This window comes from Fusarium phalaenopsidis, assembly GCF_050370095.1.
Source record: "Fusarium phalaenopsidis strain FUZ10S chromosome Unknown contig_32278, whole genome shotgun sequence".
Classification (NCBI taxonomy): domain Eukaryota; kingdom Fungi; phylum Ascomycota; class Sordariomycetes; order Hypocreales; family Nectriaceae; genus Fusarium; species Fusarium phalaenopsidis.
Genome location: NW_028145417.1, coordinates 767,700 through 792,351, shown reverse-complemented (window position 1 = coordinate 792,351; position 24,652 = coordinate 767,700). Strand labels below are relative to the sequence as shown.

The 24,652-nt window shown below is 54.3% G+C and overlaps 6 protein-coding genes across 6 annotated transcripts; 3 read left to right on the top strand and 3 right to left on the bottom strand.

Annotated features, from left to right (window-relative positions):
• Nucleotides 1-115: 115 nt before the first annotated feature.
• On the bottom strand, nt 116-969 carry LRP88_00859 (Mss4-like protein; the record flags this gene model as incomplete). The annotated part of the gene is made up of 5 exons (XM_083237563.1): nt 116-200; nt 261-423; nt 476-613; nt 718-829; nt 955-969. 5 exons carry the CDS (start codon nt 967-969, stop codon nt 116-118), a joined length of 513 nt encoding a protein of 170 aa, XP_083106068.1.
• Nucleotides 970-2,864: 1,895 nt separating this feature from the next.
• LRP88_00858 (sphingosine hydroxylase) lies at nt 2,865-4,050 on the top strand (the record flags this gene model as incomplete). The annotated part of the gene is made up of 2 exons (XM_083237562.1): nt 2,865-3,585; nt 3,647-4,050. 2 exons carry the CDS (start codon nt 2,865-2,867, stop codon nt 4,048-4,050), a joined length of 1,125 nt encoding a protein of 374 aa, XP_083106067.1.
• Nucleotides 4,051-9,674: 5,624 nt separating this feature from the next.
• LRP88_00857 (uncharacterized protein) lies at nt 9,675-11,342 on the top strand (the record flags this gene model as incomplete). The annotated part of the gene is made up of 2 exons (XM_083237561.1): nt 9,675-9,875; nt 10,125-11,342. 2 exons carry the CDS (start codon nt 9,675-9,677, stop codon nt 11,340-11,342), a joined length of 1,419 nt encoding a protein of 472 aa, XP_083106066.1.
• Nucleotides 11,343-12,153: 811 nt separating this feature from the next.
• Nucleotides 12,154-14,841, bottom strand: LRP88_00856 (YL1 nuclear protein-domain-containing protein; the record flags this gene model as incomplete). The annotated part of the gene is made up of 2 exons (XM_083237560.1): nt 12,154-12,803; nt 12,861-14,841. The coding sequence occupies 2 exons, from the start codon at nt 14,839-14,841 to the stop codon at nt 12,154-12,156; spliced, it is 2,631 nt and encodes an 876-aa protein (XP_083106065.1).
• Nucleotides 14,842-15,507: 666 nt separating this feature from the next.
• On the bottom strand, nt 15,508-17,391 carry LRP88_00855 (triglyceride lipase ATG15; the record flags this gene model as incomplete). The annotated part of the gene is made up of 1 exon (XM_083237559.1): nt 15,508-17,391. The coding sequence occupies one exon, from the start codon at nt 17,389-17,391 to the stop codon at nt 15,508-15,510; it is 1,884 nt and encodes a 627-aa protein (XP_083106064.1).
• A 694-nt stretch (nt 17,392-18,085) lies between these two features.
• On the top strand, nt 18,086-20,015 carry LRP88_00854 (uncharacterized protein; the record flags this gene model as incomplete). Its single annotated transcript, XM_083237558.1, has 4 exons — nt 18,086-18,096; nt 18,221-18,958; nt 19,014-19,389; nt 19,449-20,015. 4 exons carry the CDS (start codon nt 18,086-18,088, stop codon nt 20,013-20,015), a joined length of 1,692 nt encoding a protein of 563 aa, XP_083106063.1.
• Between the last annotated feature and the right edge of the window lie 4,637 nt (nt 20,016-24,652).

The following is a 24,652-nucleotide window of genomic DNA, read 5'->3' as shown; positions in this document are numbered from 1 at the left end:
ATTCCAAGCGCCGAGGACGAGTTTCGTGTGGCTCGTAATCTTCTAAATAGGTGCTTGCCCGTCCATCATCACGGGTATCGCAGAACTTGCAGCACCTCCACCACGCTTCACCACCTTAGACCTTCATCTCGGTAAGACCGTGCTTCCAGACGATGATGTAGGGGGTGACGCCATCCTCACGGTAGTTGAGGAGGACAACCCTGTGGTTATTGTTAGTGACCTATGTAGCTTGACTGAGGATAGTGGAGCAGAAAACGTACATTCCGTCGGGGTTCATGGACTCGCCAGTGTAGAACTCAAAGTCCTTGAAGTTGGGCAGGAGGTGCTCCTTGACGTAGGCCTGAGCACCCTTCTCGAAGGCAGTGATGGTCTCGGCGGGAGCGTTCTTCTCCTGAAGAGCAGCCTTGACAGCCTTCATGTAGCCTGGATTTAGAGTTAGAGACGGATCCCAACCGAATGGAAGAGGAATTGTTACCCTTGAGGTAGGTGAGGTAGCTCTTCTTGTCGAAAGAAGTGCTCTGGAGACGGAAAGAGCTGACGATGTTGTTGACCTTGACGACGGTGTCATCGAGGGCCTCCTCGGCCTCCTCAGCGGAAGCGTTGGCACCGATATCTGAGAGGATGTGGTGTTAGCGTGGAATGGAATTGTTGACACCACGAACCGCGGGCCGTCGGGCACAGTTTGGTCGACAGTGTAACAGAGGGTTGGCTACATACCGACGTTGAGACCGCCCTCCTCGATCATGGCACAGTCAGCCTCATAGACGGTACCGGCGACCTCCTTGAGGTCGTACGAGTCGGAGATCAGCTCGTCGCCGGTGAGGATGTCCTGTTGTTGCGGGGTTCAGTAAAAAAAGATCATGCCAAAGTCCAACGCGGGGTTGTTGTATTGCTCGTCGAAGGCGGGGTGGGTGGCATTGCGGGGGACGGGATCGAGTGACGGGTGCTGCTTACCTTGAAGATAATCATGGTGACGATTGGGTTGGATTTGAAAGGATGGACTTGGAGGGAGAAAGAAGCTGATGTGACTGGCAAAGAGAAGCGAGACCAAAGGAGGAGAGCCTGATGGTGATAAAAATCAAAGTGGGAGAGGGTGGCGGGGTCATTCTCTGGTGGGGCTTTGGGCGCCAGGTTTTGGTGCAAATATTGTACTTGCCCCGCTCGGGTCTTATCGATAAGATCTGTTAGTGGCCAACTTTTATGTGACAAGGAGAAAGGCGGACTTGACGACTGAATTATCGTACTTTCAAGGTTAGTCTCTAACCCACAAGTAAGCGGCAATACTTGCATTGTGTGTTGAATTAAGCTGCAGCAAAAGTCACTTTTCTTTCTACATGCTGATTGGCCAGATACCCCTGTCGGTACGAAAATTGCACCAGAGCTTTCAAAAGAGCCTGGAGCACCTCGGCGTTGCCAAAACGACCAGAGTGATTTGATTTTGGCTGTGGCGCGCCCACCAATGTTATTCCGGTCCCTTTTTGCGACCCCATAGGAGAGTAGAGCTTGACATGTGCATAAAATGCAGAAAAGCATTGGATCGGCCGATAAGCGAGTTTAGTCATGGTTGCCCCTGAACAGAGAGCAGAGAAGGACCCCAGATCCAACCCGTCATGCCGCGTGGTCCGGCGGCCGGAGCCCGCGCAAGCCCGCTCCGAGCCTTGGATTCCGAGTTGGGAAGGAACGCCACACCGACGGTCGATTCACCAGGGGTCAACTTTGGTCCGGGCTTATACGCGCGAAGGACTCATCTACAAGCATCTAATCGAGTGTTTAAACGGAGTAAAGGGTCGGACCTTCGGGTTTGGGGCAGCGAATCTACGCGAGACGAACTGGCATGACCTCGAAAAATGCTCCAATACCGACATGTGCCGTGCGCAGAGCTCGCAAAGACAGACCAACGATAGCGAGTGCGAAATCACCATGACCTGTTGGTGACGTTTCCATGGCGCGAGCCACAAGGAGGCTTCACAGGGCACAGGGCTTGGGCTGGGTGAGCTCAGGGAGAGGAGGATGAGAAAACATGCCATGCAAGATCAATTGGCGCGTCAGCCCTTCGTACGAGCGAGGTTCGAGCTTGCTTTGCGCACTAACAATGTTTCTCCCCCTTGAAATGACAGCTAGAGCCCTGGCAGATCGATTGTGCCTGACTTTTGAATATGACTTGATACCGGGCCGCCCTGAAATGGGCATGGGCTGATTGTTCGGATAGCTCGTTTTTTGCCTCTTGACCCCATGATGCAACCTTCGGGGGGAGGCAAATGCTGGGACTTGTACCTGAGATTGCAGTCTGAAGGTCATGATTAGCAAGGTATCATTGACATCCATTGAAAGCAGACAAGGACGAGATTGATTAGCAGACGGCAACTCGCATCCCCTGCCATTCCCTGCTCAGCTCCCAGGATCTGGCCGCGTTTCGCACTCTTGACTTGGTCCGAAGGTGCCGGTCGGGGCTCCGCCGCGGTCAATCACTTTCCTCACTGGCAACTAACAAAAGTCTTTGCTTGGCGCCACTGCACATGAAAGAAGGAGACGAAAAAGAGGGCCCCAGCGGCGCGCGCGGACGAGGATTGGCACGCGCCTTAATCTAATCTTTCCCCCAACTCCAGTTTAATAAACTTGGCTTCGACATCCCATCGACGCTCCCTTTTTCCATAAAACCCTCCTATTACCTCCAGCTAGTTACCTTCCTTTAATCTTCCCTCGAGGTGCTATCTTGGGTCTTGTTTGTCTTTTTTCTTGATTGCTTCATTTTGGCGCTGTTTCTGTTGCGTGCCACCTAGCCGCACCCTGAGTCTCTCCCTGCTTCAACTAAACCATCGACTATACGCGACGCTCCGACACTTTTCGCAGCAAATCTAACCGTCATGGGCAACGACAGCTCCATCCTCGCCGACGGTTCCGCCATGGCCGCTCCAGGCTCCCCCCTCAACCAGACTCTCTTCGAAACAGCGCTGCCGCCGCTGCCCACCTACAGCCTCGAGCCTCAGCCCGACCTCGTGTCGTGGATGTCAGACTTCTGGCTCTCCCTCGTCATCCCCGTCGTCGTCTACTGGGCCCTGTCCCTGACCTTCCACGCTATCGACGTCTATGACTACTTCCCCCAGTACCGACTGCACACTCCCGAGGAGATCACCAAGCGCAACCATGTTTCCCGGTACGAGGTCGCCCGCGACGTCATCCTCCAGCAGGTCATCCAGGTCATCACCGGCGCCATCCTCGCAATGACCGAGCCTCCCGAGCTGGTCGGCAAGTCCGACTACGACGTTGCTGTCTGGGCCACTCGCATCCGCGTTGCTCAGAGAGTCCTCCCTACTGTTCTGGGAGTGTTTGGCTTCAACGCTACCGCCATCTCCAAGAGTCTCCTCGAATCTCACCCGCTGCTGGCCGGCGCTCTCGCTGGTGGCTACTACCCCTCGCTCGTCACCGCCACCAACGAGCCGGCCTTTGCTTCGTGGGAGATCAACGTGGCCAAGGTCATCTACCACTTCCTCATTCCCGCTGTCCAGTTCTTTGTCGCCATCTCCATCATCGATACCTGGCAGTACTTCCTCCACCGTCTGATGCACGTCAACAAGTGGCTGTATGGTGAGTTTCATGATACCTCTCCCCGGACGCGACATTGCAGCTTGCTAACTTGATTTCACAGCGCACTTCCACTCGCGACACCACCGACTTTACGTTCCTTATGCCTACGGCGCTCTGTACAACCACCCCGTTGAGGGCTTCCTCCTCGATACCCTCGGCGCAGCTATTTCGTTCAAGGCCACCTTCATGACCGTCCGTCAGGGCATGTGGCTCTTTTCCATGTCCACCATCAAGACTGTCGATGACCACTGCGGCTACGAGTTCCCCTGGGACCCCCTCCAGCTCATCACCAGCAACAATGCTGCGTACCACGACATTCACCACCAGCACTGGGGCATCAAGACCAACTTTGCCCAGCCATTCTTCACCTTCTGGGACACTCTCCTGGACACCAAGTACAAGGGCAAGCGGTCCAACAAGCCTGTTGGCCTCAAGAAGGCTGAGGCTGAGGCCAAGAAGCAGTAAGCCTGCACACATGCGACTTGATCGATTTTCGGCACATGGGCATATGAATATGAAAACCACGAAACAACAAAAAAGAAACTTTTACATGGATATCGCCCGGGTGCGCGGTCTAGTTCACTTATCTGGGAGATGCCCTTCATCATGTTTCTTGATGGCGGGGCATGACAGCAAGCAGCATTACCAGCATCACAAATTTTCAAGACGGCTCGAAGCTGACGGTAATAATATCAACCTTTAATTCACGGCTCTAATGAGAAACCCGGTGGATGAAGCCACCGGGATAATGCATTCAACCTACTTTCGTTATCTTCAAAGTACCATTCTTACACCCTCCGCTTCTGTCCTCCCCTCTGTCATGACGGGGAGGGGATCAGCAACCGAGGGGCAGGGGCAGGCGTTCTGAGAATGGTGGTGTGGGCTGGACAAGGAACGTCTTCCCGAATTGTTTCATACATGTTCGTTGTACGATATTTGTGAGGGCCTCGAGATGGATGTGAGGCACGTTGAGTTTGGTTTGACGGTGAGAGGGCATACAGATTATGGAAACGCCAACCTTGCGCGCGCGTGTTGGGTCTTGTGTAATGTGGAAAGGTTCGGGATCAGGAGGAGGACAATGGCATGATGGATGTTATGGATATCTGGGAGGTGTACAAAGGCTGTATCTAGGGTTGCCTATCGAGCAAGACTGGAATGAAATCATTATCATCATCATTACAACCTATTGCAATTGGACGTAGAGCGAGAGCTGTATTGAGCATGGACATGCTGAGTGAGGTTTACCGAGGTATCCATGTGATGCTAACCACCTAGTTTTCGAGATCATGACGATGGATACGTGTAAACCTGCGGCCGCCATCTGGCGCGCGCGTGCAGAACTGGTTCCTGAATGGATCTCAAAGAGAATGGTGTGATGTTGGCATGGACAACAGCAGAGCAGGGGGACAAAGGAAACATCGAACGAGGGAAGCGTGAACTGGCAATGGGCATAGGGACGGGGTGCGCAGGATGGTCGATGCACAGAGGGCTCTTGATCATGACCAGAGTTCTGGAACAAAGAGGTTCAAGAGGGAAATGCTGGTTGTCATGGGCATTGATTTTGAGATTGATGAGACTCCAAATGTAATAGGGTATAAATTATATGAGACGCTAATATCAACAATCCAATATAAGTGGTATTGGATGACAGCGTCAATCAAACAATGGAGTGACATGCAGAATCTCCACAATTCAGCCCTAGTGAAGTATCTCTTGTTTTTTTGCTCATGAGCTGAGATTGATGCCCGCCCACTCAGCTGAAATGCACAGATGCAGGTCATGACCGTGAATGTGAATTGGGGGAGACACGGAAAGAAGAAACAAGCAGGCGGTGAGACCGCATTCGGCGGAAGCTCTCGGAGCTCTTCTCGTCTCTCCGAAGTCGGGAGGGTTTTCACCATGTGGTTGCACGATCCGAAACAAGGGGCGCTTTGATCAAGTGTAATGGAGTTTTGCAAGACAAGCAAATTCCATGTTCTGCTGGTGTGGTGAGCTAACTAGACAGCCTTGCGTGAATTAGTCGGAGAAATAAAAAAGAAGGCTGGGAAAATGAGATGCGGTGCCGTTTGCTTTTTGAGAATCTCGGGGCTGCCGGGCTATGGCTGGGATAAGGTGGCTTGTGATGGAAGGACTTGGATTTGGCTGATGGACAGGGCGAGATGAGATGAAATGCTCATCTTCACGTCTGGCTCTTCTACTCTTGTGTTACGCTTCACGTATGTGCGAATTCATGCCATCACTTTCATGAGTGACAAGCTTGTTTCAGCAAGCAGTCGTACAAGCACCCACAATGCGTTCCCTGAGGTCATACCCGCCATAAACCCTCTGCCGACGTTCGACTCTAGCGGCCCATCATCGTCTTTTTCCTTCTCGAACGTTTTTTTCAAAGCTCCACATGTGGTCCAAGACGTCAAAGCCCACCGCCACCCACCGGTGTGCACCGCCGCAGGGGAGATGGGGCTGGAGATGAAGAGCCTCATTAGGACATCTCCAGATGCCCAAGGATTTATGGAGAAGGTGACTGCCTAGGGAACAAGCATCGTGAATGCAAGCACAGAGTATCGTGAATGTCATGCCAGACAAAGGCGGTCGCACCGACGGGGAGCCGGGTGCATCGTCGGCTGTAGGCCTTGTGCGTCCGAGACACAATAAGTCTAACTATTGAAATCATGCACCTTGACAACCTTCGGGAGCTGCACCACGTCCTGAAAGCGGCAGCCAGCAGCAGCGGCTGTTGATGAGATGGTGTGGTCGCAGGTGACGTGGGCGATCATGGGCCGCAGCATGCGGTGCATTGAATGCCTTGCCTGACTTGCGCATCAGCCTGCCTGGCTGATTCCGGCCACTCTGCTTGAAACCTGCTGTCGGGAGCTCAACATCGTCCATTGCTGAGAACGGCTCTCTATGTCTGACGATGATGCCTGCTAGGCGAAGAGTTTCAGATGGGCGGTTCGACGATCCCAGGCGGGCCGTGAGTGGCCAACTTCTTGTGTGGGGATTTAAAGGGACACTGATTTCAGGAGGGTTGTATTTAGTGGAGGCATACAAAAAAGCTACCCGATTGATGGGGTTTGCTCACGATTGCAGCTGAAGAGTCAACATTTTTCAACTTGATTTCTGACGATTTGGACATGCCGTTCTGCAGTTGAAATGCTGGTAACCTATCACATTGCATCGCGTGTGCATCTCTCCAATCCCAAGCGCACCCGCCCCTCCTCCCCCTTTGGCCGCACATGGGCTTGGAACTTGTGCACAGAATAAGTCAGACACTTGACTGCGCGTGCAACGCATTAGTATTTATGTCCTGTACAGCTTCTAGACCCCCCGGCCCCGACCCCCATGATCCCTGCCGAGGATTGGATCCGCAATGGTCTCAGGCTGATCGCTAGGCCGCTTCGAGCTCTGTCGAACTCCCCTTTGGGAATCATTCCAGGAGTCTAGTGGATGCGTGGTAGCCAATCACGAGAGTCAGAGGCTTTAAACACCAGGTTCCCTGTCGCCCATCGCCCATCAAGATGCCATCCGCGCGCTCCGTGCCCGCGAACCTGTTCCCCTGAAATGTCGCCAGTTGAGGGCCGTTTCGCATTGTCTCTCTTGTCCGCCGTGTCACAGATTTTATGGTTTGTGGCCTCCCGTCTCGAATGTGTCTAGGCGACGTTTTCGGCGGCACCGTTGGATAGACTTTAACAACGTGGGCGCAGAACGATGGGCTGCAATCTGCACAATCGACGACGATCAAAGGGCGGGAGCCTTTCCACGGTTGTCGATAGTAGCTGGGCCACATCCTGTAGTGTAGTGCAGGGCCAATAGGCTTGGTCAAACCTGATGTCGCTTGCTGAACCGAGCCCAGAAGAGGCGCGCCCACCCCCATGGCCCCCTTGGACGCCCCCGGGGGCCCGTTCGCGGCCTCTCAGCCTCTCACGATCGCCTCTTCTTCAGCTGGTCTCACTTGTCCCGGGCCCCCAATCGCAATTGGAAAAGAGAGCCCAAGCTGAATTCGAGCATGGCGAACCGGGCTGAGCTGAGGTCATTTATCCTGTTGGCCAGCTTTTTGCTTGGCTTACCTGCTCGTCCAAGATTGGTGAGGTAAGACGTAATTAATGGAAGGAAGGAAGAAAAAGAAGTCCTTCCTTTTCCCCATCCCCAGGCTCTCCAGACACAGCTTGGTCCTCCCGCCCCTTCCGCCATCCCATCGCAATAGCAACTAATCTCCTCCCACATCCAATCTCATTTTCCAACTTGCATCTTTCCCTCTTCTCAAACCTTCTCCCCCATTCCTCATCTGAAACCGCCAAAAGCAACGCAAGACCTGGACAGCAGAAGAAGCAGCTCGATTTAGCGGCGACGACAACTTGCGCTGGGCCTTCTTCCGATCGAGTCCCCCCGGGTCTTTGCAGCTTCGGCCACTCCTGGACAACAACTTGACTCCCGAGCGTCGCTGGCGACACGAACTTCGGAGGAGCAGCGTCACTAGCCGCCCGCGACCCCCCGCCCGGCGCGTCTTATTTCGTTCTTACTATTGTCGCTACTGTCCGGCACATTGCTTCGCCTTCCAGGCCCGGATATCCACGCCTCGCCTCGTTCTTTGTCTGTCGTTCAGGGTCTGCGCTTCTTTGTTTGCACTGCGCTTAAGCGCCCGTACCGTGCCGCAATCCATTATCCACCCCGTTGTCTGGTACACCTCGACATTCGTCAAAGCTCGACCTGACACCCCGTCGCGGCGCTTACCGTCCATCCATCTCAGCCGTCCTCGCCTTCCCATTGGCCGGCTCTGGCTTGTCCCCAAATTCGCAGTAATCTGGGAGTCTCAACTCCAGACTTCAGCGGCCAGTCTCAAGTCTCGAGAACCACTTCGCGTCTGTCTGAACATGCGACGGGCGCCTTCTGGTGTTTCATCCGGCTGCTATTATTAATCTGTCCCCAGTTCTCCGAGCTTCCCAACAGAGGTTTGTTTAGGCGCCGTCGCGGGCCGTTGCTGCAGGGCCAAATTGGATCCGAGTTCGTCCATCATCCCTACGACGAGGTGCATCTTCCTACATATTTACATCGGGGGACCCTTCCATCTGCTGTCCGCCATGGACCCGTCAACGACACTCTTCACTTTCATGTTGTGAGTCGGGACCTTTTCTTTCTTTTCGTCCTTCATTTTTCCTTGGTCATTGTTTGCCTGCCTGCCTGTCATTGTTTGCTTCTTCCTCCGCCTCTCGCTGGCCGATCGATCTTGAACCCACTGTCTCGATTCGCCGTTTCCGGACCGTTGCGCCGGGTTAAACGATACCTACATTCGCACGGGAGCCATTCATTCACTCTTACTACTTGCCCTCTGGAGGCAATTTCCTTACATTCCCTTTGTGTTTCAATTGTCGAACGTTGTCATTCCCTTCTAAGACCGGGATTGGCACTTATCACCCCAAAAGTGTCTTAACTGCCGTGGTATGCTCGCTCTATCTGTTTTATTTATACCTTCGCATGAATCTGGTCTGAATCTGGCTCTTACCCCCGGCCAACCCCCCTGTTGCTGTTGTCTGAGACACGGACTGGAAATCTTGTTTTCTGAATTGGATGCTTTCTTCTGAGTTCTGGGCCACGCGAGCGAGAGAAGGGAGGCGAGCTGAAGTCAGCGCCGGTCCCATCACGGCCAGCCTCTGCGTGCGTGCAGTTGCGTGCTGTGCATTGCATTGGCAGATGGCTGGCTGTGCTTAGGCTTCACTGCAGAGGCGGGTATCCAGCGACTCCATCTCTCTGGAACTATTTGCTGGTTGCAGCGGACAGTTGACCAAGGAATTGATGGATACTGGGTGTACCTGGTCTCCCTGGTCTCCCTCCCCGCGATTCTCAGCTGTCAATGGATCCAATGCCAGTGCCGTTTCTCCCTTCCCTTGGGCTGGGGCGCCCGCGTGTGTGGCTGGCTGTTTTATGCAATTTCCCATAGTTTTTCTTTTCTTCTATTCCCCTTCCATGCCGTGGCCCGATGCATCGTGCGTGGCTCTGAGCGGCGGGCGCTGACATGCATCCCCAGTCAAACACACCCTTCGACCCAGTCCGTGCAGCTTATTGGGTCGTGGGACAATTTCAGCCAATCTTACCCCATGCAACGCGACGTCCGGCGTGGCCGTGGCCAGTGGAGAGGCTGCTATTCTTTTCGCGACATCGTCTGCGACGACGCTTCCGTCTCGGCTTCTGCGACGTGCGTTGGCACAAGCGCAGGCACAAGCTTCGGCTCTCCCTCAGGCTCGTGTCTGAACAAGAGGCACGGTGGTCTCAAGATGGGTCATACCTATTATTACTACGTATGTGGTCCCATTTTGGCATGTGTCTGCCATTCTGTTTCATCTTACCATCCATACCCCATAACAAACATAAACATTCATTCCATCCCTTGCATATCAACTAACAACCACCGCCGCCATTCATATACATCTACACTCACTTGCCCAACCCCCCAAGAACATTCACACAACCTCTTCACTCCTTCTTTTGTCTACCTAATTCAGTCACTCATTCACAACACTATAATAATTCTAACAATGGACTTTCAGTATGAGGTGGATGGTTCTGTCGAGACACACGACCCAAGTCTCCCTTCGACAACTGCCTGCCCTTACCTACCAGGCCAAGCCGTCAACACCTTGATTGTCCCTGTCGAGCAGGCTCTCCGACAGCGAAGTGCATCTCTCACATCTATGCGTGCTGCCGACTTCAAGACAATGAACCCCGAATCAAAATACACCACCCCTCGACCCGCTCCGACAACAGCCGCCAACCATCTCCCCTACCGTGTTGGCTCCTCTCCCTCACTACACCACAAGGCTTCGTCTCGGTCACTGTCCCCCGCCCCGGCAGCATGGAAGCGTTTGTTTGGTCGCAAGTTGAACAGCCGTGATGGTGAACGAGGTCGATCTCCTGTCCGCAACGACATGACCGGCCTCACTGAGGAGGACTTTGACGATCGGTGCACAACCCCATCGGAGGGTACGCGTACTCGGGATATCTCCCCCGAGTCCCTTCGCCGCTTCCTGTCCGACGATCTTCCTCCCCGACCCGACTCAAACCTCAGTGAGAGGCCTTCGTTGGTCATCCCCGAGGACATTGCCGACGACAATGACAATGACGACGACGACAACTTTGCAACTTCGGCAGCATCCGAGACTCAGTCTTATGTCACCCGCCTCTCACCTCCTCCCTTCAAGCGTTCCGCTTCCACCGAGTCATTTAATGCCGAGGCGGCCAACCAGAGCTCCATCACCCTCATTCCTACCGAGCCACCCAAGCAAAACGTTCACGAGACAGAGGAGGTACCTGCATCCGCTGTGCTGCCCTCTCGGCCCCGGCTTGAGACGCTCTCAGTGCCTCGTGCTCCTTTCAACCCTGCCACGAGTTTCTTCCTCTCTCCCGTCTCGCCCAACTTCCCCGAGGATGAGTACACCAACTTCTTCGACCTGACCGACGACGAAGACGATGTTGTGTCAAGCAACAACAGTGATATCCTCTCCTTCCAGCCCACCGCTGGCATGCCATCGACGACCGACTCTTTCGAGTGCTACAGTCTTCCAGAGCCTCATGAGCAGGGAGCCAAGATTGCGGAGCCCAAGCCGACCTACGGCAAGGTCAACTCCCCTTCTCTCCTCTCCCGCAGCGATTCTGGTTTCACTGTCAGTGGTGGCAACTTCCTGGGTGCTCCTATTGATACTGGATTGGATGACTTCGCTGCCGAGCTGGGCTGGATGGTCGACGTTATCGGCACCAAGCGCAACTAAATCGCAACACAACTCTCAACCTTTTCTTTTAATCTCACTGGGACACATCCATGGGGTTTGTCATCACACAACAGCATCATCATCTAGACGGCGTTTGGTCTTTAGTTTCAGCCTCTGTTTTTGTATTACTTGACTGTCCCTGCTTTTGCAGGTGATGGGCTTTGCATTATGGCGTTTTCCAGGAATGGACAAAAAGATACGGGGATGGCGCAAGAGTGGGCAATGGAAGCGAATTGAAAGTGGCATACTATACAACAAACATTTATACCCTTAGTGGTAATACGGAAGGAAGGAAGGTGGGAATATGGGGGCATAGGGATGGTGTACGAAGCAAAATAGACATGGATCAAAATGGGATTCGGGGGGCATGTGGAAGAGGACGTTATGGTCATGTCTGCAACGCAATCTTGGTAGGACAAGGATGCAATGTTTGGGTTGAACAACCATGTTCTTTACATCTGTTGATGACGGGATGTTCGTCATGAAGGGTCTATTAGGACTTGTATAGATGAAATGAAGTTGATCTTCGACTCGAAGTTGTTTGTTTCGATTTATCTCACTCAAAAGATGATGTACTGCTTGATCCAACAAAGGCTGTATTCTGTCGTGATAGAAGTGTTGCATGTCTCTGCATTGATTCCCTCTTGTCATCACAGGCATCCCTATCTATACATTTTTTGATACACGTAGAAAATACATGGGTTCTGTCATATCGCATTACCACAACTCTTCCTCGCCTCAAGGCAGCAACCAAAATGTGCCAAATAGCCCGAGACCACAACGCCCGTATCAATAATCTAAGCAAACTATATCACTTTGCTTCTTGAGCTGGTGTCGGTGCAGTTCCCACAGCAGTCGGCGGGGGGTTGGCTGGAGCTTGTAGCTGAGGTTGGGGAGCAGGAGCGGCAGCGGAAGCGGGGGGAGCAAAGGTTGGAGCAGTAAGAACTGGAGCTGAGGCCGGGGCCGGTGCTGGAGCCGGGGCTGAGGTTGAGGTTGAAGGTCTGGCTGCTGGGGGTTGTGCCAAGTTGCCAGGTGCAGCTGTGTTGACCTGAGCGGTGGCCTTGGCCGTGTCTGGTTGGGGAATAGGAGATGGCTTTGGCTCGTCTTTAACAGCATTCACCTTGTTCTCTGGAAGTTGGGGGCTAGTCGTCCCATCGGGGCCCTTAGGTGCGGGAGCATCCGTAGTCTTCGTAGCCTCTCCCTTGGTCTCGTCGCTAGCTGCCGGCTCCTTCTTCTCAGGACCCTTCTTGTTAGGATTCAGGAAGCGCTCAGGGACTCCCCTGGCCGCGTACGTCCCGCTGCCGACCCAAGCGTTGAGGGCGCAGCTCCAGCGGTACTCGTTCCGGATGAGACGCTGGATCTCGCGGTACGCGTACGCGTTGTAATACGGGAGGCCAGTGCGAGGATCACGGTAGCGGGCAGGGTGGTTTGTGATGACGCAGAGTGGAGCGGGTGAAGGTTCTTTGAGGGTGGAGCGTTAGCAACAGAGCTATGAATAGGGGGTTCAAGGGGTCTTACTGGGTAGTTTGTTCATCTTTCGGCCAAAGATGATCTGAGTCTGGATGGTACGATCCTTAAGTGCGTTATTGTCAAAGTTCTGAAAAACCATGGCGTTGCGAGCTCCGGTTGATGGTTGAGGTGGCTGAGGTTCAGCTTCAGGGGCGTTAGGTGCAGCTGAAGGGTCTGCATTAGGGGTTTTGGCAGGGGGATCGGAAGGTTTGGATACAGGCTGCGGCAGGGCGTCTTTTGGAGCTGCATCCATTGTTGATGATGAAGTCGCCGGCGCCGGTGGAGGTTTTGGGGCAGGGGAAGCAGTAACTGGAGGGGATATAGAGGGATGGGGAGGGGCGACGGCCGACAAGGTGGGAGGGACAACACCTTGGGATGTATTCGGTGGTGCAAGGACGTTGGATTTGGGGTTGCTAAAGCCCATCATAGGAGGCACCGCCCCGTTGACACTTATGCCGAGAGGGGGAGCGAGGATAGGGGCTGCCAGAACGCCAGAAGGTTTCTGTTCTGGTGGACGGGCGAGGCCTGATGGTGGAGTCATGATGGGCTGCTGAGCTGGGTCTGGTGGTGCGGTAGCGGGAAGAGATGGAGCGGCGAGGCCACTTGTTGGAGGGGCAAGGGGAGAGAGCGGCGGCGGTGTTGGTGTTGATGATGGAGGTTGAGGAGCAAGTATGGCTAGACCACTAGGGGGAGGTGGTGGTGGCATCGCCATCGACCGAACAGGTTCTTCGGTCTTGAGAGTGGGAGACGTCGTTTTCGGCGCCGTTGAAGGTGGATCTGCTGGCTTTGTAACGACATCGCCGACTTTGGGTGTGGCACTTGGCTCAGCTTCCTTGGCCCCTGATGCCGCAGCCGGTTCTGATGGTGTTGTTGATGGTTGCTGTTGTGCTGGCTGCGACTCCTCATTTTTGGCCTTGGATGAAGCATCGCCAGCAGCCGGTGTTGCCTCCTGATTGCCGTCCTTCTTCTCCTCATCAGCAGGTGTCTTGTCTTGGCCCTTGCTCTTGTCCTTATCTTTGCCCTTAGCCTTCTCACCCCTCTTCCTCTTCTCCTTGGCCGGCTCCTCGATCACCATGTGCCTGCCCATCCACTCGCCGATGCCGCTCCAGAACGTGATAACCGGTCCCTTGAGTGTCCTCTGATGCAAAGCCGCCAGCTTCGCCCGTCTTTCCTCCTCGCGCTGCTTCTCTGCCACCTCCCACCGGTTGAGACTCTTACTGTTGCGCTTCTCCACGATGGCCGCCTCGCGCAACCTCTCCTCCTGTGTCATGGGCGGCTTCTTCATAGCCTCGAGACGAGCCGCCTTCTTCTGCATCTGCGCAACCTGCTTCAGTCGACGTGCCTCACGCTCCACCATCTGCTGGTGAAGCTGCTCCTTGGATAGTCGGGTTGTTTGGCGGGAAGACGCTCGGGTCGGTAGGTCGGCCGGTGAGGGCAGCCACGAGGTTCGCTCGGATTTCTTCTTAGGTCGCGGCGGGGGCCTCGTGGGTGCAGCAGGCGTCTTGGTCGTGGGATCGATGCGAACCTTCTTGCGAAACTTTGCAGGGATGGCCTCTTGGGCCTTTCGCTTTCGTTGGGCGGCGCGCCGCTCCTTGGCCTGTCTCTCCAATTCCTTCTCGCCCTCCAGATCATCATCGTTGTTGTCATTGTCCTCGTCATCGGAAGAAGAGTCCATGTGCACATCTGATGCATTCTCATCGACGTCAGAGAAGCCTTGATCATTCTCATCCTCTGCGAACAATAGTTCAAGGTCCGAATCGGGCTCTTCATTGGCGAGCATCGATTTCATCCGATTACCGGCGGTCGAACGGCGCTTCCTTGTCGTAGCAAGCCATTCTATCTTGTCTTCATTGTTGGTCTGGCTATCGGAGTCGTTGCTGCGGCGTTGGAGATTCTTCGCTGTCTCGCTGTCGCTGTCACTATCGCTGAGGCTCGACAGGGAGGATGAACGGGGAGTCTCCATCTCCGAGGGCTTGGATTCCGTCTCCATCGCGCTATATCATCGGTCAATGAGATGAATCGAGGCTGGCGACATCATATGACGCTGTTCCGGCCGCCTTTGGGTTATTTCGATGGGATGTCGTGGTGTCGCGGCTTTACGCCAGGAGTTTGTTGGATGCAAGGAAGACGCGTTTTGGTGGGGAGCACTTGAGAATTATTTTTGGCTGCCGCTGACATCAACCCATGTGCCGGTGGAGGTGGATATGACAGCCTTAAGATGACAACTACAATCATGATTCACAGCATGAACAGCATTATTTATAGTTAAATATAAGAAATTCAAATATTCTAATGCTAATGTCTAACGGTCGCTGTTATCCGTCACTGACTCTCAGGTCAAGTAGAGTTGATCTATCTGTGCTAATCCAAAACCATCAAATTGCTTGCGTGTAACCATCCCAACCCAGCCAAACGCCCTCATCGATTCGAAGATGAAAAAAATCATTCTCACTGTTGTGAGCTAGAGAATGCCGTCTGTGTCACCGAAAACCCCAGAAGCCTCCGCCCCAAGCCAAAAGCCGAAAATAAGACCAAATGAACTCGAACTTGTATCCGGAGCCCGAGCTTTCCGGGATTGCGTGTATGGTTAGGTACCATGATGTCGTATGAGTAGCATATGACTATCTCGACAGGAGATCTCATTCATCACCCCATACTAAATCTCGTCGGGGTCGAACTCCGTTTCCTCTCCTTCCCACTCCTTGCAGAATCCAAGCCAGTTGCGGTGGAGACACTTTGGTTTCTCTGGTGGCGAGGCACTCGAGGGATCCGTTGACGTAGCTGTAGGCGCAGCAGTGATAGGAACTTGCGTCACACTACCAGGCTGAGCGCTCGTAGTCACGACCACTTCATCCCGGCAACCCCAAAACCTGCCTGGAGTTTCACAAGTCGTAGACGAGGTCGGTTCCGTCGTAGTGGTTTCAGTAGTCGTCTTATCCTTGCATCCGAACCAGCCAGGTGTATGACAAGTCGTAGTTGAAGACGACGTTGTCGATGTTGTAGTCGCCCCTGGGGTGGTCTTGTCCAGGCAACCCCACCACCCAGGCGTCTCACAGGTTGATGTCCGAGTCCGAGTCCGGGTGGTTGTCGACGAAGATGATGTTGTCGTAGTCTCGGTTCCGTTGCTCTCGTACATCTTCCATTGTGCGCAGTCTCGGCATTCGGGCGTGCGTTTGCACTCCGGAACATCGTCATATTTGGTGATGATGTCGTCAATGACGGAGCGAATCCGGTGTGTGCCGATTCCGACTCTCCAGCCCTTGTCAGCCACGACATCATACACACACTCGTAGCCCGTATGGCATGCGCTCTCCATAGCGTATCCGGCAAATGAGCAGGACGCCGCAGCACCGTTACAGGTCCCGATGTAGACTGGGTCCGCGGTGTGGCCAAAATGGAACGTGCCCGTGTTCTCGCGCAACTGGGGGAAGCTTGGGTCAGCACCAGGAGGAAGAGGCAGGCCGAGCCTCGAAGCCGGAAGAGCCTCTGGAACAGCCTCGAAGGTGACAACGGGCAAGCCGTATGTCATGCCCAACATAGACGTGACGGCACCACCGAGGGAGTGGCCTGTGAGCCAGACATTGGCATCAGGATAGAGCTCTGTCACGTTCGAGTATAGCTCGCGAGCAGCAGCGTAGTATCGGTTCTCCTCCCGCAGTGCCTGAACAACACAAGTGTTGTTGCAGGTGTATGTGCTAGTAGCGCAATCGCAGACCTGATGCCAGGTCCACTGGCCCTGCTGAGCACAGCAGCAACTGAAGAAGAGGTTGTCATTGACCTTGTCATTAGTCGTGGTTCCTTCGCCATCAAAAACGGCAGTCGTCGTTCCCTTCAAGCCGATGACAATGGTCGAGTTTGTGTCGTCGGCGAAAACATGTCCACGAAGACCGTCACCCTCCCATCCGAAATCGGCACTTCGATTCCACCGAGGCCCGACATCCTCCCAGTCAGCATCAGTGTCGCGCTCAACGTAAGCGTTGGCAGTCATGCGCGCTAATGTGAGGACAGTATTCTTATCTTTGATATCGGGGGATGGAACTTGATCTGTGGTCCACGCCGATGCGTCAAGGACGGATACGTAACCTCGTTGCCGAGACTCGGCGACCATGGGGTCAACAACAGATGGTCTTCGATCTACCAGACGTTGGATCGGTTCGGCGCGGCTCTTGGCCGTGAGCCGGGTAATCTCGTATTCCTCAAACCCATCTTCAGCGGCCAAGTACACCCTTGACTCAGCGTGGTTGACATCGCGCTTTCGATGGAGGTTGGGATGGAGATAGGTGCCGTGGTGGTATATATGTCGAAGTGTGAAAGTGTGTTCGGCGGGAGCAGGCACTTCGGGAGTTGATGGCAGTGCTGGCCCAGGAGGCAATAGGATATCATCCTGGAAGCGGCTACCGCGGTCGACAACGCCGGAGGCGGATGATGGCGTAAAGGCGAGGAATGATAACAGTAGCGCAGCGGATACTCGAGCAGTCGAGGCGCATCGAAAGCCGGATGACCGGCGGCGATTATTTGTTGTCATGACGGTATGAACCATCCAAGTGATGGATGAGCAATAGGCATAAGTGTTGGTTCAAAGGGGGGAGAAGGCGTGGACGGAGATGATGAGGAAGAAGAAGAGGGAAGAGTCGGAGGAAGGCGACGAGTGACGGATGGCGATAGCCAACGACGTCGTCATTTCAAGCACGCGGGCGCTATCGCTGGTGGAGCATTGCCGGGAAGGTTGCAGAAGTACCGCGATGCTTTGTCGGAGAGCAAGCCACGCATTGAAGATAAGGTTTTATCCATCTTAGGTAGCTTTCCACCACTTTTATAGCTAATGGTACCCATCTTTTACGAATCACTATCATCCTATGCTAAGTCAGCAGTCTTGGCCCCCTCATGATACCTTCAGCAGCATGACCATGTGACTGCACGGACCGGACAAACGTTGGGGACGCCTACGCCGCCCAACCATTGCTGCAAAGAGGCTTTCCCCAGGGCGAGCTGACGCCTAGAGCGCCCTGGAGCCTTTGTTGAAGTGGGGCCTTTATAGTGGTTCACGGGGGGGCGCGTGTTTTCAGGCACTTGGGGGACGCGACCGCGAAGCTTAGCTGAGAACCTATTCTCAAATTTCCAAAGACCGTGCTCTGCATCGCAACCCATTGTCGCCTCGAAAGGAGAGAAAGAGACGACGCTGTTCTTTCCCAATCTCATCTCTCCACACCAAAAGTTTGCGCAAAGTCGTCGCGATGACTGCCATGTACGTTTTGGATCAATTTCTTTCACTCTTGAGGCGTCTTTGATGGTCTCGAGGCTTCGTCGAACTCTGGATCGCCTCACAAAGCATCTCTATGGCAATAGCTAACCTTATCATCAATTTGCAGCGAGAGTTTCGACAACATCTACTTGGACCTCTCCAAGGAGAGCGGCAAGTGCAGATTCGCCGAAACTGGCTTCGGTTGGAAGCCTGCGAGCGGCGGCGACACCTTTACCCTCGATCACAGCAACATCGCCTCTGCGCAATGGAGTCGCGCCGCTAAGGGTTACGAAATCAAGATCTTGCAACGCGCCAATTCCGGCATCATCCAGCTCGATGGCTTCCAGCAGGAGGACTACGACCGACTCGCCAAGGTCTTCAAGAACTGGTACAGCACTGTTCTCGAGAACAAGGAGCACGCTCTTCGCGGCTGGAACTGGGGCAAGGCAGAGTTCTCCAAGTCTGAACTCACCTTCAGCGTGCAAAATCGACCTGCTTTCGAGCTCGCCTACTCGGAGATTGCAAACACCAACCTTGCTGGTCGAAATGAAGTGGCCGTAGAAATGTCCCTTCCTGCCACAGCCGCCGATTCGGGCGCCAACCCATCGCTCGGCGGAGCTCGGTCAAAGGGCTCCAAGGCTGCCGCTGGTCGCGATCAGCTGGTCGAGATGCGCTTCTACATCCCCGGTGTCACCACTCGTAAGGAGGCCGAGGGCGAGGATGCTGGCAGTGATGCCGGCAACGCTGAGGAGGAGAAGAACGCAGCTACTCTCTTCTACGAAACTCTGATCGACAAGGCCGAGATTGGCGAAACAGCTGGCGACACCATCGCCACTTTCTTGGATGTTCTGCATCTCACTCCCAGGTATGACTCAAGACCGCGGTACCTCTCCGTGCTTTCGCTAACGTGTCCTTTGCAGAGGTCGTTTTGACATCGATATGTATGAGGCATCGTTCCGCCTCCGTGGAAAGACGTACGACTACAAGATCCAATACGAGGCCATCAAGAAGTTCATGGTGCTTCCCAAGCCCGACGAGGTTCATTACATGCTTGTCATTGGTCTCGACCCACCTCTGCGCCAGGGTCAAACCCGATACCCCTTCGTTGTCATGCAGTTTAAGAAGGACGAGGAGGTTACCATTGACCTCAACCTCAACGAGGAGGAGCTCAAGAAGAAGTACCAAGACAAGCTTGAGCCTCACTACGAGGAGCCTCTCCACCAGGTTGTGGCCAAGATTTTCCGTGGTCTCGGTAACAAGAAGATTTCATCCCCTGCCAAGGACTTTATCACGCAAGTTCCCTACTCTTTCCTAGTTGACACGACTACTAACTTCTGTTCAGACACCGCAACCAGTACGGTATCAAGTGTTCCATCAAGGCCAGCGAGGGTTCCCTCTACTGTCTGGAAAAGGCCTTCATGTTTGTTCCCAAGCCGGCAACTTACATCGCCTACGAACAGACTCAGTCGGTTACCTTCTCTCGTGTCAGCGGAGCTGTGTCAGCCTTGTCGACATTCGATATCACTGTTCTCCTGAAGAATGGCGCCGGCTCATCGCAGTTCAGCAACATTAGTCGTGAGGACCTGAAGGCTCTTGAGACCTTTTTCAAGCTCAAGGGTCTCCGCGTCAAGAACGAGATTGACGAGGACGCCAACCTTCTCGCTGCAGCACTTGACCAAGAGATGGATGATTCCGAGGATGAGGTGGTCGCTAAGGCCGACCGAGGCTCAGCGGATGAAGACGAGGAGAGCGTGGATGAAGACTTCCAGGCTGACAGCGAAAGTGACGTCGCGGAGGAGTTCGACAGCGCCCACGAGAGTTCTGGCTCAGGAAGTGATGAGAGCGGTGTTGATGATGATGACGATGACGATGACGAGGACAATGAGGAGGAGAGGCCCAAGAAGAAGAAGAAGACCACCTAAGTATAGTCTCGGGATTTCAATTGGAGGGGATGTAAGCTATGCGGCAATCCGTGGGAGAATTTTAATGGAACGAGGCTGGGAAAAGCTCTTGGTCTTGGAGATACAGATGTATTGGCGGCGTTCAGGCTAGAAAGATGATATCACACATGGGCTCATGTAGTAGTGATAGCTATTAACATTTCGCGGTTATTGCACCTGTCCCGGCCCCGGATTGTCTAGATCTCTACAGGGCTAGTTCCCAGCTGACGGCAGGCAGCCCTGTCTTGTAGACAGCCATTGACGAGGGTTCCTTGACCTGTGACATTCTGATCGTCAACTACTAGTTATCAGCCGCAAGGAGCGGCCCCAAAGCTTAGGCATCTTGTTCAGCTGCCTCGTGTCAATGTAATTTTGATAGCACAAGCCACCATTTAGTCAATTGTGCTTCAGGGCGCGTCGCCAAGGTCCATTGAATGCTCAATTGGATTTCCTAGCCATTCCTTAGTTATCAGTAGTCACCATTTCTCTTCAGGGCAACTATCGCCGTTTGGTAGTGAGAGGTCATTTGTTTCGTGGCAGCGGTTGGTGGAGAAGTTGTATGTTTTGGTAGCCGTTTTCGTCTTGGCAGCGACGATCAGGGGCCCCTCGATCGGCGATGGCAGGTTTTCGAGAAGACAGGCTACTGCAAGGCGATGCGACATGGCACAGGGAGGATTCTTTAGTGGCATCTGGAGGAGGAGTGCGTAGATGACGCCTCATGGGAAGCCAAGTTTATTTCAGCCAGTGGCTGATGAGATCCGAGCAGCTAAAGTAACGAGATCTAGGAGGGGCGTTTATGAACAGAGAGAGATGGTGGTTATTGGAAAGAGTTTCATCTTAAACGCGCGCTACTGAGTTGATTAAGGTTTGGACAAAGATCAGATCAGCCAGGGTGTAAGTCAGGGAACTTGCTTTTTTCGCGAATTTCTAAGAGGGGCCGCAGGAAGGGAAAAAAAGAAAAATTTCTAGCTGTGGTCGAATTTCCCTATTATGACAGCTCATTATATCCGGCTCCGAAGTCTTGTGTTAAGCGGTCCGAACGAGTTGAGAGGGCCCGCTTCGCGTAGAGGCTTGGGAGAGAAGCACAGAAGCAGGCAGGGTCAAGGGCATGAGGCCCTCATTCAGTCGGACTGGATTGCATAAACAGTCCATCTCAGATTGACGAACGAATCCTTCCTTGACGGTCGGCTACTCGGCTTACAAGATGCGGCACGGCTTGCGGCGGAAGGGGGGAGTGTTTGAGGAGCATCGTCAAGTATCATGGTGCTTCATCTAGTGGCGGTTGGGTTGCGAAATTGGGTCCCGCGAATATATGATCTGATCCTCAACTTGGTTAAAAAACACGGAGAGCAGCCCATCCAGGGGACTCAAGTGTTTGAGAGAACTTGAGTAGATTCAGTCGTGAAGCTGTGAGTAGGAATGGCCTCTTCTCGTGAGTTGTAGCTGGGAAGGAGGTCGTCCACCACAACTATAAATTCATCTCATCCATCCATCATCGTCTTTCCCGCCAACCTCTCCCCAACCTCACTCCCTCTCTTCTCTTCCCCTCAAACGGCAACACAGCCGGCATCCTCGGCGATCCACCGTCGACACCGATGCGTCCATCGTGTAGCACCCGGAAAAGTGCTACGGATACCTCTAGGGATGGACACTTCCTGCTTTGCCTGTCTTGCCATACCTGAGCGGCACCTTCCCAAACACACTCATCCAGGGTTCATCTGCAACTGCGCCTTACGAAGCAGGAAAGAGCGGCTCACATCAGAAATGGGAAAGGGGTCCCCCCGTCCATTGTGTTTCTCATCATTGGTCAGCCTCGAGGCTCGACCTCTACGCCATGCCGCCGCAGCGTCTCCGTTACATCTTCCCTCGGCAAGGCGCTCTCTCAAACCCTAGGAGGGATGGATATCAGCTTTTCCAAAAGTCGATGTGTCACGGCTGAGCAAGCCGCGAATTTCCCATCATGCAGCCCCTACATTATGCTGTTTCACAGAGAAGCCAGGTGGGAACCAACAGTTCCTTTTTTTTCTCTCTTTCCCCTCCGGATTGACTGATCTGACAGTTCAAGCTCACTCTTGGTGTTGCAGGTGGGCGGGCGCCTCCTCGATCCGCGTACCCGCCCAAGAACGAGAGCGAGCGAGCTATGGCATGGCAATGTCAAGAGAATGCCATTATGCCCCAAAGAGGAACAGAAAAATGCCCTCGAAGCGGTGACGTCGAGAAAAATGCACTATACACAAGCCTAGCCCACAAAAAAACCGTTGTCCCTTCTCGTCCCCTGATGCCGCCCCCCCAAACGGCATATCAGCCCAACGGCCAACGACCACACTTGGCTCCATCAGTCTCCAGCCCGCCTGAAAGCGTCCTAGCCCCAGCATCCAACGTGAATCCCCTTCGTCCAGGGCCCTCTTTTCCCAATCATGGCATACTTTTTCGTTGGCTGCGCTGGCCAAGCTTGCGGCCCCCCCTGGCTATAGCCAGCCACCCCCCCGCTCCTCGGTTGCGAATCTAGGATCAGACCACCATACCACGGACATCTACACACCCAAAGGCTGCGCCGTCCACTTGGTGAGAGGCGAGCCCATCTGTACCTCGCAGAAGGGTTCATGTCCCGAGCAACAGATCAATGGGGCCGCCTCGGGTCCGTGTACAGCGTCGTTTCCGTCCTGCTGGGACTGGAAGAACCGGTTTACATCACAAGATCATGTTGGGGACGCATGTGGTGCCATCTAGCGTCATGATGACCGTGCTGTTTGTCTCCCAGGCAAATATACCCAGTCCCTTCTAAACCTATGGGTGGCCCGTCCTCGAACAAGGCCCCCAGAGCAACCCAGGCTGGCTGAGCTGGAAACTTGGCATGGGCCCTGATGAGATAACGGACGGCTACTGTACTTCCTCTCCACCGGGTATCAGAGACAGAAGGACGGTGGCCGGGGGAGGGAGCAGCCTGACCTCGGAAGATCGAGATTTGACCGCTCACAATGCCCCCCCAGCAATATGATACCGTATCGCGCCAGACTGACGAGGGCCCGGAGACCGGCTCTGACAGGGAAAATCTATACGCCTCTTCATGCACCCTCCCGCGCTTGACATGTGAGCAGTAGGGCTTGTCGGGCCAAGGTATCCAATAAAGACGGGATGGGCAAGGCCTCGAGATGCCGATCGCCCTGAAAGAGAACGAATGCCCAAGTACCAGTCAGTCTCCGTCCTAGACCCCGTCCCGGTCCCAGTCCCAGTCCCAGTCCCAGCCCAGGCTGTCCCCCCCGAGCCCACCTACTTACCCAGCTCCAGTTCCAGCTCCAGCTCCCTAGGAGCAGTCCTTAAAACCCCTTTGGGGCGGTAAAGGCGGGGACACTGACCAATTCCATGGTCGAGTCATTGCAAAATGCAATCAAGGCGTCAGCTTGAACCCACACATGGCCTTCCCCATTATCCGGCATTGGGTTTCCCACGGCCACGGGTTCAAACCATACAACCCCTCCCATTGGAAGCCTTCCCATTCACGTGGGGAGGGAGGCCGAGAAGCTTGTCTTGCCTCGACATAAACCCCCCCTTCCGAGTTGCCCTATGTTATTTTTGACACCAAGATATCTCACCACATTCGATTCCCGGGGCGAGTGCAGAAACACGCGAGAGCAGTGCAGTCATCAAGGGCCTCGAACCACCATCTGCTCAGGCCTCGGGTTGCCATTGGGTGTCCCCGTGACTAGTCACTCGACTCTAGTAGCCTCAGGAGAGGAGACACGGGAAGCCGGGGGAAGACGACAGAAGGAAAGGAAAGGGGCCATCGTCCCCGAGACCGAGACGCGAAGGAAGGGACGCTGCTGAGACCGGGCAGCCGATAGCGCGGTAGAAGAGGGAGCTGGTGAGTAAAGATGTGCCGATGGATGGAAAAGTCACCCTACCCAGCATGCGCTCTGACGTTAACAACAGCAACCAACAGGCAGACCAAAGGGGCAGAGAGGGAGACCTTGAGTGCCGTTAGCGAGAAGACGGGCATCGTAATTCGCTCATCTGAGAAGAAGCAAGGGCTGGGAAGGACATCCGATCGGTCGCTTGACCGATTGTCTCGTGGTGCCGAGAAATCTCTTCAGTGGGGTGACTTTTTGTCCGGCTTCGTGGGAGCACGAGACACCGGCATAGCCTCGCCCGACGGGAATAGGACCATCAGTTTCTGGGCTGCTGGTCCGATGCGGTGCGCCGCGGGTGGCGTTGGAACTATCGAGCAGGCTCCGGTGACGTCGAATCTGCGGCTTCACCAGCACCGTATAAGCAGTTCGGCCCCTTGATCACCGGCCTCCAAGGTGAAGCACGGTGCCGGCCGTAGGCCCAGGCCGACCAAGGTCAACGAAGAGTCGTTTATCAAGACGTTCACGAATCGAAGCCAGAAGACTTTCCACTGGTCTCTGCATCAAAGACAACTTACAACCTCTTCGACAGAGACGAACACAATAGCCGCCGCTACCGAACAGGGCAACCTGGGCACGCCTGGTTGCAGAGGACATACAATCGGATACCCGGCCCACACCTTCGAACATCGACAACGCGGGGGCCGGACGAACTCCCAAGGAACCCCAAAGATCCAGGATCTCTTGCATCCTGCCGACTCCCCGATCCCTACC